This window comes from Kogia breviceps, chromosome 3 (genome assembly GCF_026419965.1).
Source record: "Kogia breviceps isolate mKogBre1 chromosome 3, mKogBre1 haplotype 1, whole genome shotgun sequence".
NCBI lineage: Eukaryota > Metazoa > Chordata > Mammalia > Artiodactyla > Physeteridae > Kogia > Kogia breviceps.
The window spans coordinates 55130618-55151416 of NC_081312.1; the positions used below are offsets into that span (position 1 = coordinate 55130618).

Below are 20799 nucleotides of genomic sequence, written 5' to 3' on the forward strand. Positions count from 1 at the left end.
CAACATAGAATCACAGAATTTTAGAGCAAAATGGAACCTGAAAATCATCTAGTCCAGTCCTCACATTTTAGAGATGAGAAAATTGAGGCCTAAATCTACCAAGTGACTTGCCCAAGGTCACAGAGTGAATTTTCTGTAAAGCTAGAACTATAACCCAGGTCTATTGTTAGGTCAATAGAGATAGGTCAATATTGTATCAAGTATATAACAAGTGAAAATGATAGGTCAGTATCAGAATACATATTTTCCCCATTTTAACAAATATGGAGTTGGAAAAATAGGACACCTCTCACACATCTACAGAAATAAATCCTTTTATTTTATAACATTCCTTTTCTTCTTTTTTTTTTTTTTGGCGGTACGCGGGCCTCTCACTGATGTGGCCTCTCCCGTTGTGGAGCACAGGCTCCAGACGCGCAGGCTCAGCGGCCATGGCTCACGGGCCCAGCCGCTCTGCGGCATGTGGGATTTCCCGGACCGGGGCACAAACCCGTGTCCCCTGCGTCAGCAGGCGGACTCTCAACCACTGCGCCACCAGGGAAGCCCCCTTTTCTTTTTTAAGATGCATACAGTACTTGTTGCCCAAGAATTCTGAGAAAAGCTATAGAAGACCTGGCACTATATCTGAGAATTACACAACTGGGCAGCAAAATAACACCTTTATAAATGTCAGGACATATAGAAATAAAATTTAGTGTTTGCACACAAAAATAGGGAAATTACATTCAACACGTTTTCTTAAACGTGCATTTAAAATGTTTAAATGTTTTCTAAAACTTTGGTTGTCATGCTTTATTATAACTTGTTAAATTTCACAATTATATAGATGATTAAACCCAAATGGTAAGCAAATATATCACATTAACACAGCAGCAAAAGCAAGCTAATACTGCACAATCATATTAGCAGACTGATTTCAGAAATACATGTTTTTCACAAATAGCACACAAAACTTAGTTTGTGATAACACAGTTCAGTGACTTTTCTTACACTTCATAAAATAAGTCTGAGTAATGAGACATAGCAAAACATGATTACATAATAAAAAGTATATTTTTAATTAAAAGTCTAATTGTACATGTAGGACAACAAATTTGTTTCTATAAAATAGTGCAAATGAGCAGGACTTTTCTCAAAAATATTAAAATTGGATTCATTCCACATGCCCCAGATTTCATGAATATTAGATTATATTAGTTTAGATTTTTGTGTGATGGGTGCAGGTGATAGGGTTGATATAGGACAGATGTGTACTCATAGGCTGCAAATAAAAATAGCTATTGACTTAATTTATGGGATGAGAAGTGCAGGCACTGAAAATCCAACTTTAAAAAACTTCCATTTGTCATCATGTAAACAGTTTTGTTCAACATATTTCATCAAAAATTCGTAATTCATTTCAAATTGTCATATCAAGCAATTCTTCTAAACTCTTTTTTATATGTGATGGTTGAGATGCAGCCTGATTTAACAGATTCTGACCCATCTGTGTAAAAAGTGCTTTTGATAATTTAGCTGTGGCTGTGCGTATATTTCCTCCAGCTCCAGGCAGCGAGCCACTATTTGTCATGTTCCCTAAGAGATGCCATAAAACAACCAACACTTTCTGTTCTGTGGCATGGGGCTTCCTTTGATAAAGTTCCGTAACAATATCTGAAACACAAAAATATGGTAAACAGTGAGGTTTAAAAAAAAACAAATTCGAGTTCTGAGAATTAAAAAGCATATAAAATAAACTAAGCTTCTTCCCTATGCCATTTGCCCTGAAATGTTTGGTATCTTAAAAAAAAGTAAAGTCAGAAACTTTGCTCCTAAAGATTGGGATCTTCAAGTATTAGAAATCTGTATATGACAGGCAAAAGTAGTAAAGACAGAAACCAAACCAAAAATTCATCTAAATGTTTTCCAAATGTTGTTAAATCAAGACGTATACGGTTTTAACTCAGGGACCTTTTATTAAATACATAATTTGAAATAGTAGTTTTCCATCTGTACCAACATTTGATTTTAATGTCTTTTTATTTATCTTGTTTATTTCTACTAACAAGAAGACTTAACACTTACTGGGGAAAAGAGGAATAAAATTCTTTTGAAGAAAATTTTTGGGTAAAAGTCTTAAAAGGTCCTCTTTCGGATCATTATACAATTTATTTCTACTTCTTGGATAACGATATTGAGTTTGGTAGGTATCTTAAAATTGAATTGAAATGTCCATCAGTTTATCCTTAGTCAATAAATTATTTCTTTAGAAATAACAATTTAAAAATATTTACCAGCAAGCTTTTCGGTCATATCCTGTTTTGCCTTTCCATTTAAAAACTGGGCTTTTGTGCAAAATGGCTGTAGAAGTAAGTAATTATCTAAACAAAAAGAATAACACAGAGACACATGTTTAAAAGAGTTACAAGATCTTACTTATTTTCCATTACATAGTACTGAAAGGAAAAAAAATCCATGCAAGTGAATGCAAATGTGTTAGAAAGATTTAATCTACATAGTTAAACACTTTTTAAAATTCTCTATAAAACCTTAATAGAGTAATATTCTTACAGCAAATGAGAAATAAAAACAGCTCACAGAATATTAAAGGAGCTGTCATATGGTATAAAAAAGAAAAAGAACTGCCTATCTCCTAGGCATCTTATTCCAAATGATAGTACATAGGTTTATCAAAAAAAAAAAAAATGAAATTTTGGGGATAGTTTTTACCTTTACTGATTTTTTTCAAATCTCTAATTTCATAGTTTCACAGGAAGTTGCAAAGACAGTATAAAGAGGTCTTGTGTACTTTCACCCAAATGTTACATCTTACATGATTATAGTACACATCAAAATAAGGAATCTGACATTGGTACAATATGTGTATATAACTCGAAGTCATTTTATCACATGTATAAATTTGTGAAACTATCAGTACAATTAAGATACAGAACTATTCTATCACCCCAAAGATCTACAGTCACATCTAGGCACTCCTCCTAAACTGCCCTTAAACCCTGATAACCACTAATTTGTTATCCATCTCTGCAAATTTGTCATTTTGAAAAAGTTATACACATGGAATCCTACAGCATGTGACATTTTGTCACTGGCTTGTTTTCACTCAGCATAATGACCTTTAGATACATCCAAACTGTTTCATGTATCAATAATCCATTCCTTTTTGTTGTTAACTAATACTTTATGGTACGGATGTATCAGTTTTTTTCACCATTAACACACTGAATTATATCTAGTTTTTCGCTATTACAAACAAAGCTGCTATGAACAATCATGTGCAGGTTTTTCCAAGGACATAAGATTTCATTTCTCTGGGATAAAGGCCTAGAACACAACTGATGGGTAAGTGCATGCTTAGTTTTTTAAGAAACAGCCAAACAATTTTCTAGAGTGGCTATGCCATTTTATTTACATTCTTACCACCAACGTAAGAGATCCAGTTTCTCTGCAACCTCGTTAAACATTTGGTGTTGTCACTATTTTTAATATTAGCTGTTCTAATTCTTGCTGTGGACTGAATGTTTGCATACCCGCCCAAATTTATATGTTGAAACTCAATCCCCAGTGTGATGGCGTTTGGAGGTGGGGCTTTTGGGAGGTAATAAGGGCATGAAGGTGGCACCCTCACGAATGGGATTAGTGCGTTTATAAAAGAGGCCCCAAAGAGCTCCCTTGCCCCTTCCACCATGTGAGGACACAGCCAGAAGATGGCTATTTATAAACCAGGAAGAGGGCCCTCACTCAACACCAAATCTGCTGGTGCCTTGATCTTGGACTTCCCAGGCTCCAGAACTGTGAGAAATAAGTGTTTGTTGTTTTTAAGCCACTCAGGCTGTGGTAGTTTGTTTTAACTACCCGAACAGACTAATACACTTGTGTAATGATTTTGGTCTTAATTTGTATTTGCATTTCCCTAATGACTGGGGATGTTAAACATCTTTTCATGTGTTTATTTGCCATCCATATAAGTGTTTCTTCACATCTTCTGCCCATCTTCTAATTAGATTTTTTAAAAAATGTTGAGTTTTAACACTTCTTTATTATTTATTTATTTATTTATTTATTGGCTGGGCTGTACCGCATGGCTTGCAGGATCTTAGTTCCCCGACCAGGGATCAATCCCAGGCCCCCTTACAGTGGAAGCACGGAGTCCTAATCACTGGACGGCCAGGGAATTCCCAAGAGTTTTTTATATATTTGAGATATGTGTATTTATCAGATATGTGGTTTGCAAATATTTCCTACAAATCTGCAGTTTGTCTGGGAGGATAATTGGGATGATGACACAGAGGATGACTTGTCCAATTAGTTATGAGCTAAACTACAGAAATATGGTTCTAAGATGGAGACCTCATAGCTCCCAGAACAAGTATGAAGCAACCTAAACTTGAACTGTTTACTAACTTCTAGGACAGAGAGCCCAGGATGGGACACTTAAAAGATATGTTTATTTCATTATCTGCTTGGATTTGTTTTTGTAACACAAAAATAAATATTTTCATGTAAAAAAAATAAGGTCTTTTGCAAAGTAAATGTTTTACATTTTGATGAAGTCCAATTTATGGACCTTTTTTGGATCATACTTTTCTTCTTTTTTTCACCAAGCATAGGTCCTAAGGATTTTCTCATGTGTTCTGAAAATTTTACAGTTAAATTTTACATTTAAATCTGTGATCCATTTTGAGTTAATTTTGTATCAGATATGAAGTTGAGGTAGAAAATAAGAATTGAAAATGTCAAAAAGAAGGGAAGAGAAAGTCAATTTAATGGGATGGTATTTAATCACTAAAAATAATTAAAACTGCTACTGAGAAAATTAAAAAATTCTGTCACAACATTAATTGACAAAAATTTAACAGCTAGGTTCTCAGCATTATAGAAAATGTGTAGAATCAGAAAACACGAAAGTAAAGCCAAAATAATTTGAATGCCAAAGTAAGATTTCTTACCTACATGCTGACTCAGTGCCTGAACAACATTTGTGGCAGCAGCATAGATGCCTGGATTCTTGGAATTCAGATTGTTATCTACTATTGCTGGGATGAGCATGTTGATTATAGGAGATAAGTTGTCTCTAAGCAAAGGAATCATTTTGTGCATTGTTTCTAGAGCCACCAGGTTTACTTTACTATTGGAATCATGAAGTCGAGATTTAAAAGCATCAAAGATCTGGAAGTAAATTGGTAAATTATTTAAAGTGAAATAATGTTGATATCTATTATTTTTAAATTCCTTATGACATTTCATAGTATTCGTCCTACTAAAGGAGAAATGTACTATTTAAAAACACACACACATCTTAGTTAACTCGAACTTAGATAATAGGAACTTTATAAAAATTCTGATGCTAAATCTAAGTGTCCGATCTTCTTATAGCAAAAAGAGAAGGCTTCAAACATCACCTAAAAAAGACATCCTACTAAATTAAGGTTGAGAAATTTGGTTCAGTACACAGATAACTGATTTACTATAAATGTGATAAAAATGCTGTTTTCTGAAACGTGCAGGTTTAGCTAACTGTAAGAACTTAAGAAAAGTTTCTATTCTTATCTCTATTTGTAACAGAAGTAGACATGTCCGTTTTACTACAGAGATTTAGCCTAGTTTCAGTTTAGGTTTCTTATGAGAATTTTAGATGCAATTTCAGAGTTAAGTTTTTATTATTACCTCTTAACCTGAGTACTTAAACAATTGTTCCTTGCTCTTCTAATTCTTAGCTTTCATAACTTCAAGATATAATAAAGTGAATGCTAAGCAATTCTTTACCTATATCAGGTGAGGGAAGAGCTATTCTGTGAAACCAAGATTATTAACTAATAATTCCTGATATATATAGATATAGATGTATGAAAATTACTCAACAGATATCAGAAAATGTAACTTTCTGATTCCCATGACATGGTAACATGGTACTTTTCTTCTGAAAATTAAGAGACACCACCACTAGAATACAGTTGTTACAGTATGTTTGCCAAGTTTAATGAACCTAAAACAAATTTAAAATGTAATTTAATGCATAAATTACTAATGGGATTAACTGAACTAAACTCTGATGAAGCATAAGTAATCTATACTCTGGTACCACTAACATTAATTTACTACTGTCTCCCTTTCTATTGCTTCTTGTCTTCCTATACAAATTATAAAATATAAATATATATTTATAAATATATATTAACATGATATATAAAATTAGCATATGCAGATTTCTAACCTACATATGAAAACTTTTATTATCTATTCCTTAGTAATATCAAGTCTCTTAAATGCCCTGGGTTTTAAAATACTTATTGTTTCACTCAACATTTTTTTTTTTTTTTTTGGGTCGTACCTCATGGCTTGCGGGGATCTGTTTCCCAACCAGGGATTGAACTCTGGCCATGGCAGTGAAAGCCCAGAATAAAAACCATTAGGCCAACAAGGAACTCCCTCACTCAACATATATTTACTGAATGCCAGGTTCTAAGAGCTCTGAGAATACAGAGCTTTCAAGGAGTTACCATCTAGTGAGATGAGTCAAACAAATAAACTGCTATTTTCTTACCTTTTTCCTCGATTACTTTCAATTGTTCTAGAATGCTTTTATCATAGCAAAACCTAAGCAGTGCATTCTTTTCACTAAGTTTAACACTTTAAAGTAATATATATATAAAATATTAAGAAATAGGGCAATTTTTTATGCTAATGAACTTTATTAACCACAGATTGAAAATGAAAATTAATTTTGACAGTCCTTACCTTCACAATGTTTCCAACAACAAGCTCTTGATTGTTTTCAGTATCTGATAAAAGCTGCTTAATCCCATTAATACGATCACGAAAGTCTTTTGCATTTAATAAACCTGTTATGACTTTAATGTACTCAGCACTTTCTAAGGAATTGCGGGGAACTGATTTTCTGGTGATTTCACGAATTTCAGTTACCTCTCTAAAGTGAAAGAAAGGTAAAACACAAACACAATGAAAAATTCTCATCTTGTATTCATTTTTGAAAAATTCAAAAAATGACTTAACCCATAGCCATGATACCTGTGTTGGGGGTCCTTAATATCTCCCCTAGGTTTGGTGATTTGCTGGGAGAACTCAGGATTCGGCATGTAGCTTTACTCATGGTTAAGATTTATTACAGCAGAAGGATATGAAGTAAAATCAGCAAAGGGAAAAGGTGCATGGGGTAAAAGTCTGAAGGAAACTAGATGGAAACTTCCAAGAGTCCTTCCCCCGTGGAGTCACACAGTATAAACTTAATTCTTCCAGCAACAAACTGTGACAACACATATGAAATGTTTTCTACCAAAGAAGCTTATTAGAGGCTCTGTGTCCAGAATTTTTATGGGTAGTTGGTCATGGGTAGTCCTCTGCCTTGGACATACCAAAATTCCAGACTCCCAGAAGGAAAGCAGGTCTTCAGCTTTAACCATATTGTTTGCCTAAATAATACAGGCATAGTAAATTACTCTTATCAAGTTACAGAATGGGGCGGGGGAGCCTCCTGAAATTCTAGTTTCCAGATGCTAGCCAAAGGCTAACCTCACAAGCTGGCCTTTCCAAGGATACCAGTCTCAGGCCCGATATGTCAATCCTTTTCTGAAAAATAGCCATGTGAACATGCTTGGGAAAATTAGAATCTCAAGACCAGCGGGATTTACTATTTCAATGACTTAGTATTAGTAGCATAATGTTTTCCATATAAAGGAATGACTATAAAGGAGTGACTCGGGACTTCCCTGGTGGTCCAGTGGTAAAGAATCCGCCTGCCAATGCAGGGGTCACGGGTTCAATCACTGGTAGCGGAACTAAGATCCGACATGCCGCAGGGTAACTATGCCCGCTCGCCACAACTATTGAGCCTGCATGCCTCAACGTGAGAGCCCATGTGCTGCAAACTACAGAGCCCATGCGCTCTGCAGCCCTCCTGCCACAACTAGAGAGAAGCCCGAGCACCACAAAGAAGAGACCACGCACTGTAACAAAAGATCCCATATCCCTCAACGAAGATCCCATGTGCTGCAACTAAGACCCAATGCAGCTAAAAAATAAGGAAAATAAATAAATATTAAAAAACAAAAGTAAAAACATGTGCTGGCCTCTGAATCATGGCTCTGGTACCTAACAGCTCTGTGACTCTGCACATGTAAACTATGAGAAAAAATAAAAAAGGAGTGACAACATGACAGATGATGATCCCTTTGAAATTAGAGTCATACAAATTGACAGGGCAAGGCACACCTTTAAAAGAATGACAACCACCGAGGACACGACATAAACTGGTTAAAGCCAAGGTCTTAAAGACAATGGTAACAATTTCTAGTTACCACCATTTGCTGGACTAGCAGTATTAAAATCGGCATTAAAGTCATCTTTTTTTTTTTTTTTGCTGCGCCACGTGTCTTATGGGATCTTAGTTTCCCATCAAGGGATTGAACCCGTGCCCTCAGGAGTGAAAGTGCCGAGTCCTAACCACTGGACTGCCAGGGAATTCCCTAAAGTCATCTTAAGAGCAATGATTAATGAATGGCTCAGAATCATCCTGAAAGTGGACTCAGGATGATTTTTTTTTTTTGGCCGCACCCTGCGGCATGGGGGATGTTGCCTGACCAGGAAAGGAAACTTCACCCCTTGCAGTGGAAGCACGGAGTCTTAACTGCTGGACCACCAGAGAAATCCCAGGATGATGATTTAAAATGTAGAACCTAGATGTATTTATCCATTATTTTTAATTTGTTTACATAAATTAACCTGAGGTTAATCTGTGAGGTAATTAATTCTATACAATGAGAAAAACAGAATTAAATTTATATTTAAACTAAGAACTATATGATATATAAAAGTCAAATAACAGAAGAACACATCAAGAAGCCATTGAACTATTGAAACCTATCTTTAAAGATAGTTTTTTGTTGTTGTTGAAAACAGGACAGATTTGATAGTGAAATAACACTTAATATACTTTAGGGGAAAAAGATGAAGTAGCAGTCAAAAGGAGAAACTCACTAGGTATATTAACGTTAATAAAATTTATAAAAAAGAGAAGATATTAAAAATGATCATAAATCATAGATGGAAAAATCCTCAAAAATATATTAGCAAACAGAATATAACAATACATTAAAAGAATTATAGACAATGACCCAAATAGGATTCATTCCAAGGATGCAAGGATGGTTCCACATCCAGCAGTCAATCAATGTAATATATCACATTAACAACATGAAGGATAAAAATCATATGATCATCTCAATAGATGCAGAAAAAGCATCTGGAAAATTCAACTTCCATTCACGATAAAAACTCTCCACAATTTGGGTATAGAGGGAACATACCTCAAGATAATAAAGGCCATATATGACAAGCCCACAACATCATACAACAGTGAAGGGTTGAAAGCTTTTCCTTTAATCTCAGGAACAAAACAGGGATGCCTACTCTTTCCATTCTTATTCAACATAGTATTGGAAGTCCAAGCCAGAGCAATTAATCAAGAAAAAGAAATAAAAGGCATCCAAATTGGAAAGAAAGAAGTAAAATTATCTCTATTTCCAGATGTTATAATATTTTATATAAAAAAACTCTAAGGATGTCACCAAAAAATGTTAGAACTAATGAAAAATTCAGTAAGGTTACAGGATACAAAATTCACATATAAAAATCAGTTGTATTTCTATATACTAACAACCAACTATCTGAAAAAGAAATTAAGAAAACTATCTCATTTATAAATGCATCAAAAAGAATAAAATACCTAGAAATAAATTTAACCAAGGAGGTGAAAAAGCTCCACACTCAAAATGAAAGAAATTGAAGAAGACACAAATAAATGGAAGACATTCCATGCTCATGGATTGGAAGAATTAAGATTATTAAAATGACCATACTACTCAAGGCAATTTACAGATTCAATGCAATCCCTATTGAAATACCAATGGCATTTTTCACAAAATTAGAACAAATAATTCTAAAATTTGAATGGAACCACTAAAGCCTGATTAGCTAAAGCAATCTTGAGAAAGAACAAAACTGGAGGCATCACACTTCCTGATTTCAAACTATATTGCAAAGTTGTAGTAATCAAAACAGTACAGTACTAGTATTAAGACAGACCCATAGATCAATGGAACAAAGTAGAGCCTAGAAATAAACACAAAATTAATTTATGATATATGGTCAATTAATTTATGATAAAGGAACCAAGAATATACAATGGGAAAGGACAGTCTTTTAAATGGTGCTGGGAAAACCAAACAGTCACATGCAAAACAGTGAAACTGGATCCCTATTTTACACCATACACAAAAATCAACTCAAATGGGTTAAAGACGTGAATGTAAGACCTGAAACCATAAAACTCCTAGTAGAAAACATAGAGGATAAGCTCCTTGACATCAGTCTTGACAATGATTTTTTGGATTTTACAACAAAAGTAAGGCAACAAAAGTAAAAACAAACAAGTGGGACTACATCAAACTAACAAGCTTCTGTGAAGCAAAAGAAACCATCAACAAAATTAAAATGCAACTTACAGAACAGGAGAAAATATTTGCAAATCATATATCTGATAAGGGGCTAATATCCAAAGTATAAGAGGCACTCATACAATTCAATGGCAAAAAAACAAACAACCTAATTAAAAAATAGGCAGAGGGGCTTCCCTGGTGGCGCAGCGGTTGAGAATCCGCCTGCCAATGCAGGAAACACGGGTTCGTGCCCTGGTCCGGGAGGATCCCACATGCCGCGGAGCAACTAAGCCCGTGAGCCATGGCCGCTGGGCCTGCGCGTCCGGAGCCTGTGCTCCGCGATGGGAGAGGCCACAGCAGTGAGAGGCCCGCATACCGCAAAAAAAAAAAAAAAAAAAAAAAAAATAGGCAGAGGAACTGAGCAGACATTTTTCCAAAGAAGACACAAATGGCCAACAGGTACATGAAAAGGTGCTCAACATAATTAATCATCAGGGAAATGCAAACAAAACCACAGTGAGATATTATCTCACACCTGCTGGAACAGCTACTGTCAAAAAGACAAGAAATAAGTATTGGTGAGGATGTGGAGAAAAGGGAACCCTGTGCACGCTTGGTGGGAATGTAAATTGGTGCAGCCACTATGGAAAATAGTATGGAGGTTCCTCAAAAAATTTAAAAATAGAACTACCATGAAGAACTCCAAGTTAGGGAAAGGGAGTGAGGCAGCCACTCACTGTTTTGTAAGATGACAACTGGGTGAGGGGGCCTCTAACTATGCCTCACCAGGGTCTTTTAAAAAACAAACAAAAAAACTACCATATAATTCAGGAACTCTGCTTCTGATTAATATATCCTAAGGAAATGAAATCACTATCTCTAAAATATATCTGCATCCTCATTCACTGCAGCATTATTTACCATAGCCAAGACATGGAAATAACCTAAGTGTCCACTGACAGATGAATGAATAAAGAAAATGTGGTATATACATATACATTCGGCCCTAAAAAGTAAGGAAGTCTTGCTGCTTGTGACATGAATAGATCTTGAGGGCATTATGCTAAGTGAAATAAGTCAGAGAAAGACAAATACTGTATGATCTCACTTAAATCTAAAAAACCAAACTCATAGATACAGAGAACAGATTGGTGGTTGCCAGAGGCAGGGGTTAAAGGGTGGGCAAAATGGGTGAAGAGAGTCAAAAGATAAAAATTTCCAGTTGTAAGATAAATTAGTTCTGGAGATGTAAAGTACAGTATGGTGACAATAGTGTAGATTTGAAAGTTGCTAAGAGAGTAGGCCTTAAAATTTCTCAGCAAAAGAAAAAGAAATTGTAACTATGTGAGGTGATGGATGTTAACTAAATTTATTATTGTGGTAATCATTTCACAATATATTTACATATTAAATCATTATGCTGTATACCTTAAACTAATACAATGTTATATTTCAATTGTATCTCAATAAATTTGAGGAAAAAAAGAATGAATGAACACAGTTCATGGCAACATTATTAATTATACAAAATATAGACTATTCAAAGCAAATATTATAATAATGTATTGTGGGGATTATAGTATGTAAAAGTTAAACACATGACAAAAATAGCATAAAAGATGAAAGGGGAGGAGTGAAAGTATACTGTTGTAAAGTTCTTACATTATACCTATAGTAGTCTGATATTATTTGAAAGTAGACTATGAGAAGATAAAGATGTGTATTATAAAATATGTATATTACAAAGCCTAGATCAACCACTTAAAAAGAAAAAGAAATGAGGAGATAAATGGAATAAAAAAATAATAAACACATACACATACCCCTCAATCAATTCAAAAGAAGGCAGGAAAAGAGGAAAAATGAAGCAGAAAATATAGGACAGAATGAAAAATAATATTAAGATGATAGGCTTAAACCCAACCATATGAACAATAACATCAAATATAAATGGTCAAACACCCCAATTAAAAGGCAGAGATTGTTAGATTGGATAAAAAAGCAAGACCTAATCATATACGATCTACAAAAAACATACTTTAAAAAAGATATACTAGGAAATGGAAGTGAAAACCATAAAAGAAAAAGAAAAAAAAGAAAATTTATTCTGAAACTTGATAACTGGGGATTTATAGCCAAGATTGAGAGGGTCAATGGATGGAAGATTACTAAGAGTAGACATCAAGAGTAGGGGGTTTCTTACTAAGCTGGTCTAACAAGATTTTTGCTGAAGACAAGCCAGATACTTATATATCAAAGGTGGAGGATGAGGAACCTGCTCAGATATCAAGGGTGATCAGGTATGAGGGGGTAGGAAGGAAATGACTTAGCAGGATTCTTAACTAAGACTAGCTTAGGCGGGCCAAAGACATGGCCCAAGGATGAGGCCTGGTATAAAAGAGGGCTCAGAGGAGGCTGTCTAAAGTTTGTCAGAGAGAATCTTTGTCAAATTAGAAACCAGTTTACACCTACTTGGAAAATAACAAGTATTGATGAGGGTGTGATGAAATTGGAACCCTCTTACTATTGCTGGTGGGACTGTAAAATGGAGCCACTTTGGAAAACAGTCTGACAGTTCTTCAAAAGTTTAAACACAGTTATCTTACTACCCCGCATTTCCACTCCTTATACCCAAGAGAACTGCAAATGTGTCCACAACAAAACCCAAATATCCATCAACTAATGAATGGATAAACAAAATGTAGTGTATCCATATGATGGAATATTATTTAGTTGTAAAAATGAATGAGGTACCAATATATGCTACAACTTGGATGAAGCTTTAAAACATAATGCCAAGTCTAAGAAATCAGTCACAAAAGACCACATAGCATATGATTCCATCTGTATGAAATGCACATAATATGCAAATCCATAGAAACAGAAAGCATATTGCCTAGGACTTGTATATTTTTTTTTTTGCGGTACGCGGGCCTCTCACTGTTGTGGCGCACAGGCTCCAGATGCGCAGGCTCAGCGGCCATGGCTCACGGGCCCAGCCGCTCCGCAGCATGTGGGATCCTCCTGGACCGGGGCACGAACCTGTGTCCCCTGCATCGGCAGGCGGACTCTCAACCACTGCACCACCAGGGAAGCCCTGCCTAGGGCTTGGAATGGGAGGGTTGCAGGGCAATGACAGTGACTATTAATGAGCATGGGATTTCTTTTAGAGGTGATGAAAATGTTCTAAAATTGACTGTAATGATGGCTGCACAACTCAGTGAATAGAGAAAAAACATTAAATTGTATGCTTTAAATAGGTGAATTATGTGTTACATGACTTACATCTCCACAACACTGTTATTAAAATAAAAGACATATCATGTAAACACTTACATTAAAATGGTTAATACTAGAGAGAGTAGAATTCAGGAAAAAGAATATTATCAGAGATAAAGTGAGAGACTTCATAAGGACAAAAAGTTCATTTCATCAAAAAGTCACAACTATCAAAATACATAAAGCAAAAAATGACAGAACTTAAAGTATAAATTAAAAAATCCACTACAGTTGGAGATAGTAATACTCCTATCTTAGCAATTAATAGAACAAGTAGACAGAAAATCAGTTAGGGTATAGAAGACTTGAACAACAGCTACAGAAGGCCACACTCCATGCAGAGAAAACCCAGCACAGAGGAACTGAGGCCTTGGACATGGACGTGAAGATGCCATGAGAGAAGAAGGGAGCTAAAGTGCAGTGAGAAAAGTGACCAACTGAGGAAAAGCAGGACTCTAGGAGGCAAGAAATGGCGTAAGAAGGGCCCGCAGACTAATGAAGTCAATCAGACTGAGAAGGGTATTGAGGAGGAGAAAAGAGCTGAGGTGGCAGGTGAAATGAAGCCCTCATTGGTAAGGTCCTGGAAGTAGGCCCTATTTACTGCATGAAGAAGTCAGTGATTTCTTCTAGAGTCCTCATAAATTAAAAAATAATTCATTCTAAAATAATTAAAAGAAACATAAATACACATCTTCTCTAACATTCTGCTTTGAGACTTTTGCTCCAAAGTGGTTTGGTCCTTCCAAGCTATAGAATAAAGTGGCATACATAGTCTGTGCTCTGGAAGCAACCTAGTTCCAATAGTATTTTATTTCCTCTAAAGAACTCTTTTAACATTTCTTGCAAAGCAAGTCTAATGGAAACAAATTCCCTCATTTTTTGTCTAAACAAGGCTTTGTTTCTCTCACCCTTTTTTTTATTCCAATTTTATTGAGATATAATTGATATACAGCATTGTGTAATTTTAAGGTATACAGCATAATGATTTGATTTGCATATCTCATGAAGTGATTATCGCAATAAGTTTAGTTGCACTTAAAGAAACAGAAAAAAAATGTTTTTAATAAATAACTTTTTTCCTTGTGATGAGAACTCTTAGTATTTACTTTCATATATAACGTACAGCAGCATTAATTATATTTATCATGTTGTACATTACACATCCCTCTGTGAAGTATACTTTGAATAACAAAGTTCCAAAATTCCATGGATTTTTATTTTTTGTAAAATTTATTATCGGAAGATACACAAATACAGAAAATATGAAAGATACCTATGTATCTACTCATATAATTTTTAAAGTAATGTTTAAAATATACCAGAGATCATAATTCTGAAAGATTTTTTTTTCTGAAAGATTTTTAAAATTTATATAATCAATCTATTAAATATTGCTAAATAGCTTAAACAGGTTATACAGTTACATATACAATTATATTTATAATAATTTTAAGAGTAGTCTTTTTTCCTGGTTGGTGATATTATAGGTGATTGGTTAAATTCTTTTTTTAAATTTTAAATTTTTATTAGATTATAGTTGATTGACAATGTTGCATTAATTTCTGCTGTATAGCAAAGTTTATCAGTTATATATATACATATATCCACTCTTTTCACTTACTTTTTTTTCTCCTTTTTAAATTATTTTTTTGAATTTTATTTTTCATACAGCAGGTTCTTTGTGGTTATTTTTTTATACATATTACTGTATATATGTCAATCCCAATCTCCCAACTCATCCCACCACCCCCTCCCCATTAAATTCTTTTAATGTTTGTATTTTCTCAAGTTTTTTCCCCCTTAACCATAATTATGTATTACTTTTATAATCAAGGGGGGAAAGTAAAGCCTATAAATTGAAAAAAATAATCAGAGTTGTCCAACACTGGCCGACTATTGACAAGTTCAATAACACTAAAGTTTTACTAATGTTTAGCTCATGTAAAAGCAAGTTGCTGTGAATATACAATTACCTTATTAAATCTAATTACCTCACACTTTCTAAGTCCTTACCAACTTTTAAAACTCCATTAAGTTTTGACAAATACCCCTGGGATAGTTCATGAAAACATTCAAATAGACTATCATCACTATTAGGGAGTAATTTCTGTAATAATGTGGACTAGCAAATGCTTCTACCTTTCAGCTGAATTGAAAGCATCTCTACAAACAGATGATGACCTTGCATTTCCAACACTGCCAGTATGAGATCGTCTTCCTTTTGCTGAAGGAGTATCTAGTGGTATCTCTCCCAAACCCTATAAGAAAGGCAGTGTAATAAAAGTCTTAAAACTTGTAAAGTGAAAGAATGTGTACAATGGTATTTTCATAGCAGTCATCGTTGATCTCTTATGGTTGAAAGCATTTAAATAATCTGCTATATTTGTGCTTTAAAGGGTTTCAGATATATAAACTATCTCGTAATTAGTAGTAAATTAACAAAATATGTACCTAACTACTAGGAAATGATATTGGCTTGGTAAAACTGTTTAAATGAAAAACTTAACATCTATGTTTTGTAACTACTCTTCTTCAAGCTTAAAATCTATACAGAAAATATGAACACATTATATAAACAATGAATTCCTATGCAACACTAGTATGAAAATAAACATTTCGAAAGAAATATTTAAAACCCCTTTTTTTTCCTGATACCTGTACTTGAAATAACTCACAGATATAATCTGCCTCATTTTAGTAAGATAATCTTTTTGCATGGTTATTTTGATAAATTCTATATGAATTAAGCTGAAATCTTTAATATCAATAGGAAGAAAAAAATGCTCTAAAATATTTATCACAATACATATTTGAAGTAGTATCCCTTCATAAATGAATCCTTTGCCTAAGCTTACCAGAAAGCAATAACATAAATTACCACAGAAAAATTCTATATTATTAAATTAAGCACATTTTTGCAAAAAATAATGTGTAAACAGATTACTTTTTTATAAGAAACTTTTCACATTTCATTTCACTTGATATTCCCTCAGTCACGCATTTCACAGACATTTTTGAATCCCCATTATCTGTCATGATATATAAGACATGGGGCTTCCCCTCAAGGATCTCCTTATCAACACTCCACAGTGTGGTAGGAGCTCTAACAGTGGAACGTACAAGGTAAATAAAGTAGGAATCAATTGTAATAAACATCACTATCCTCATTTTATAAAAATAAAAATTCTGGGTTAAAGAAATGAAGTGATGTGCCTAAGATTATATAGTTGCTAATTCTGAGTTGCGATTCAAATCTGTCTTTTAATTCCAATAAACCACACTACATTCTACCAAATATCAAGCTTCTGTTCAATAAACATCTACTGACACTATGAATGTCTACTCAGTACTGCAGTTGTTGAAATGCTACTGTAGTTATATTCTAAATGGTTAACAGAAATAATCAAAGAAGTAATTATTTCTATCCTTTACCTTACTCAGCAAATGAACTTTGTTTTTAAAGTTGTTTATAAAATAAACTTCTTCTACATACCTTTTGCCGTAAGCTTTTAACAGATTCCTTAATATATGGCAAATCTTTAGATGGGACATACTTTTCAAGCATTTTATCAAAGTTAGGATGACACATCATGAGGAAAAGCATCTTTCGGCCATAATACCTATGGATATTTAAGAAATATGTAAATAATTCTATAAATCTTAACAAGATCAGTTTCTGTCCTTAGATACAATTTTTTTTTCCAACAGAAAAAACCTATCAACATCAAGATTATCATCTCTATTTTAAATAAGCCATTGAAATGTAAGTACACTAACTGGATTAGAGAGTACAACATTCTCTTGCCACCCATCTTTAAAAAAACATGGCTTCAAATCTTTTAGCTATGTGTCAGATCAGAGCCAAAAGCTCTATTTTTCAGGCACCCGAGGGTCCATATCAAGGCTGGCATTTGGCAGAACTGCGAATTAAGAGAAGTGTGTCTTTGTCCTGGGCTCCTTGCCCGGTGATCTTTTGCTGCTCACCTGCTGGCCAGATGTTCTGGCCTGAGACAACCTTCCAAAGGTTCTGTATTTCCGACCCTCTCTCTTTTCCTTTTCCTGCCAAAACTTACCTGGGTTTCAATTCTTCAAAAACCTATTCTTTGGGCTTCCCTGGTGGCGCAGTGGTTGGGAGTCCGCCTGCCAATGCAGGGGACACAGGTTTGTGCCTCGGTCCGGGAAGATCCCACATGCTGCGGAGCGGCTGGGCCCGTGAGCCATGGCCGCTGGGCCTGTGCGTCCGGAGCCCGTGCTCCCCAACGGGAGAGGCCACAACAGTGAGAGGCCCGCATACCACAAAAAAAAAACAAACAAAAACCTATTCTTTGCTACTTAAAATACAACCAAAGTTAGTTGGTAAATCGTGGCTGATATATTAATGAATGTCTAATGTTCTCCAAACTAGGTTTTTTATGCTATATGAATTTTAAAATAATTCTTTTAGGATAATACCTTAAGCCAAGATATCATTCTAATGGTAAATGATATGGTGGAAGTGCACACTGGAGATATTTTTGGATGGGGTGGTCAGTATAGTACCTCATAATAAAAATACATGATTATTCTTCAAGGAGGCTTGGCCCTAAGATAACTACAGTTATACTTTTATCTACAACTTGGCATTATGACATTAGAAGAACCAGGGAAGGCAAGGCTTTTGTGGGGGAGATGAATAGGATGATCTCAACATCATTTATATCAACCAGACTCCTTCAAATGTAATGAAATTACAGAAAGGGAGGTAATAACAGAGAATAAAAATTACTTTTCTTGCCCCACAACCAGAATAAGGTCAACACCCAGATAAGTAGCTCCTAATCAGTTATAGTTTCAAAGGTGACTCTAAAGTTTATCCCAGAATGTTAAGGATTGTAGGTCTATCATAGGCCTTAACGATATGGGAATGGCTAAAGCAAACAAGTAAACATGCAAAAGGGCCACAAAGTGTAAGAAATACTAAAACTGGAAAGTTGTAATTATTTTATAATTTTAAAATTTCAAGTAAGAATCTAAGAAATGACAAAATGGATTAGAAAAATTACTATGCCATCAAGGAAAGGTTAAGATGTACACAAAACAACTATTGTAAATTTTATTTTGTTCCTAACTAGTCTATTATGATCCAGCCCTCCTAAATTGTTTTGAACTTTACTGTAGTATGCAAAACTTCTAAAATGGTTCCCCCAAAGATGTCTTGCTCTAATCCCTACAATTTATGAATATTATGAGATATAACTTCCAGGATTATGTTATATGGCACAGTTGACTTTAAGATAGGGGGATTATCTGGGTGAACCTAATCTAATCACATGAACCCTTAAATGCAGAGAACTTTCTGTGGCTGGTAGAAGAAAAAGAAGTCAAAGAGATTCCAAGCATGAGAGGGATTCAACTTGCTGCTGCTGGCTTGAAGATGGAGTGGGTTGTGTGATAAGGAATTCAGGTGGCCTTAAGGGAGCTGAGAGGACGCTGGCTGACAGCCAGCAAGGAAACAAGGACCTCAGTCCTATAATCACAAGAAACTGAATTTGGTCAAAAACCTGAATGAGTTTGTAAGCAGATTCATCTATAGAGCTTCTAGATAAGAGCCCAGCACTGTTATTACCTTGATTTCAGCCTTGTGAAATCCTAAGCAGAGAACCCAGTTGAGCATGCCAGACTTCTAACCTAAGAATGGTAAGCTAAAAAAATCTGTGTTGCCTTAAATCACTATGTTTGTGGTTATTTGTTATGCAGCAACAGAAAATGAATATATTTACTTTCCATGTTAGCTTTTGGCATAATGACTTCCACAAGATTAACTGTAGTTACCTAAAGTACTGAACATCTTTGTCTTAAAATGTTAAAAGTTTGATATCCTCCTTTACTTTTTAGTCTCCATGAACTCAGGATCCTACCTTCTTCCTTTAATCTACGTTCATATATAACTGCCATAATTTTTAGATTTTGTATGGGACATTATAAATAACTGGTCCAACCTTACTAATTTGATAGACGAGGAAACAGAGGCTAACAGAGGTTAAGTAACTTGCTTAGGGCAGACAGTGACTGGAGCTAGGAGTTGAACCTAGGCTTCTGACTACTTCAAAAACTTCTGTCAGCACTACAGCTATAGTACCATCCACATCTTAATTATTTTGTTATCTTTCTCTGACTGTTCTTAACCTTCATAAAACTGTTCTTCAAGTACAGACAGCAATCAGAAATTCATGGAATTTTCTAAGTGAATGTATCTCATGTTATCCATTTTGCTTCCTGTATTTTTCCTTGATTTTACCTGGCTACTTGGAAAATATATCATTTTCCCCTAAAGGCATTACCTTACATTTGCCCACAATGAAGTTCTTCAGCCACTTTTCTGCCCACTCATACAGTCTTGTGCCATTTTCATGCAGATCATCCCTGTGACACGGCATCTCACTACCCAGAAGTATGTAGTGTCATCTGTAAATTTGGAGAATTCACTGTGCACTCCCTCAAGACCATTTACAAATTGGTTAAATAAGATCATACCCCAGCACTAATCCCTGGGAATCCCACTTTTCTATTTAGAAAAATGTTCATTCTTCTTTAGCCTTTGTTTCTACAGTTAAGCCCTTAAAGTAAGAGATTCAGCAAATACTATTAGCAGCTACTCACCTGGTTTCTGGTGAGCTGTCCTGAGCAAATTTAGCAGCAGCTGGTAATATACGGTCAGCCATATCCTTTGCTCCACATAAAATACGCTCTGGTTCCGTAAATTTTACTACATCTGATAAGTGCTGGGCTGCACATCTTCTTACCGCAATGTGTAAATGGCTAGAGGGAAACGTGGTCAATTAAAAGAGTTGATGTATAAACAATTTTTCAAAGATATACCTTAAAAGTCAAATGATTACTCCTAAGCCTCAGCAATCATCCTTGTAGGCTAAAGTGACAAATTATTTGCATTAGCTATTCCTCCCCAAGAAGTTAAAAACAAAACTCATAATCACTGACATTTATTTAGCTCCAGATGTATGAATGTAAGTAACATTAGAATAACAATATTATTATCCTCTGTATGCTTAGTACCTAATATGATGTT

The 20799-nt window shown here is 34.8% G+C and overlaps 1 protein-coding gene across 2 annotated transcripts in view; it reads right to left on the bottom strand.

The window, feature by feature from the left end:
- Window positions 1–298: 298 nt before the first annotated feature.
- TOGARAM1 (TOG array regulator of axonemal microtubules 1) overlaps window positions 299–20799 on the bottom strand; it is an 81604-nt gene continuing 61103 nt past the window's right edge. For both annotated transcript variants that reach the window (XM_067028508.1, XM_059058950.2), the window contains 7 exons: window positions 20373–20531; window positions 17227–17353; window positions 15873–15991; window positions 6739–6928; window positions 4950–5169; window positions 2274–2360; window positions 299–1653 (listed from right to left, as the gene is read on the bottom strand). In XM_067028508.1, the coding sequence (XP_066884609.1) occupies window positions 1400–1653; window positions 2274–2360; window positions 4950–5169; window positions 6739–6928; window positions 15873–15991; window positions 17227–17353; window positions 20373–20531 (1156 nt within the window). In that variant the 3' untranslated portion in view covers window positions 299–1399. The remainder of the gene's footprint in view (window positions 1654–2273; window positions 2361–4949; window positions 5170–6738; window positions 6929–15872; window positions 15992–17226; window positions 17354–20372; window positions 20532–20799) is intronic.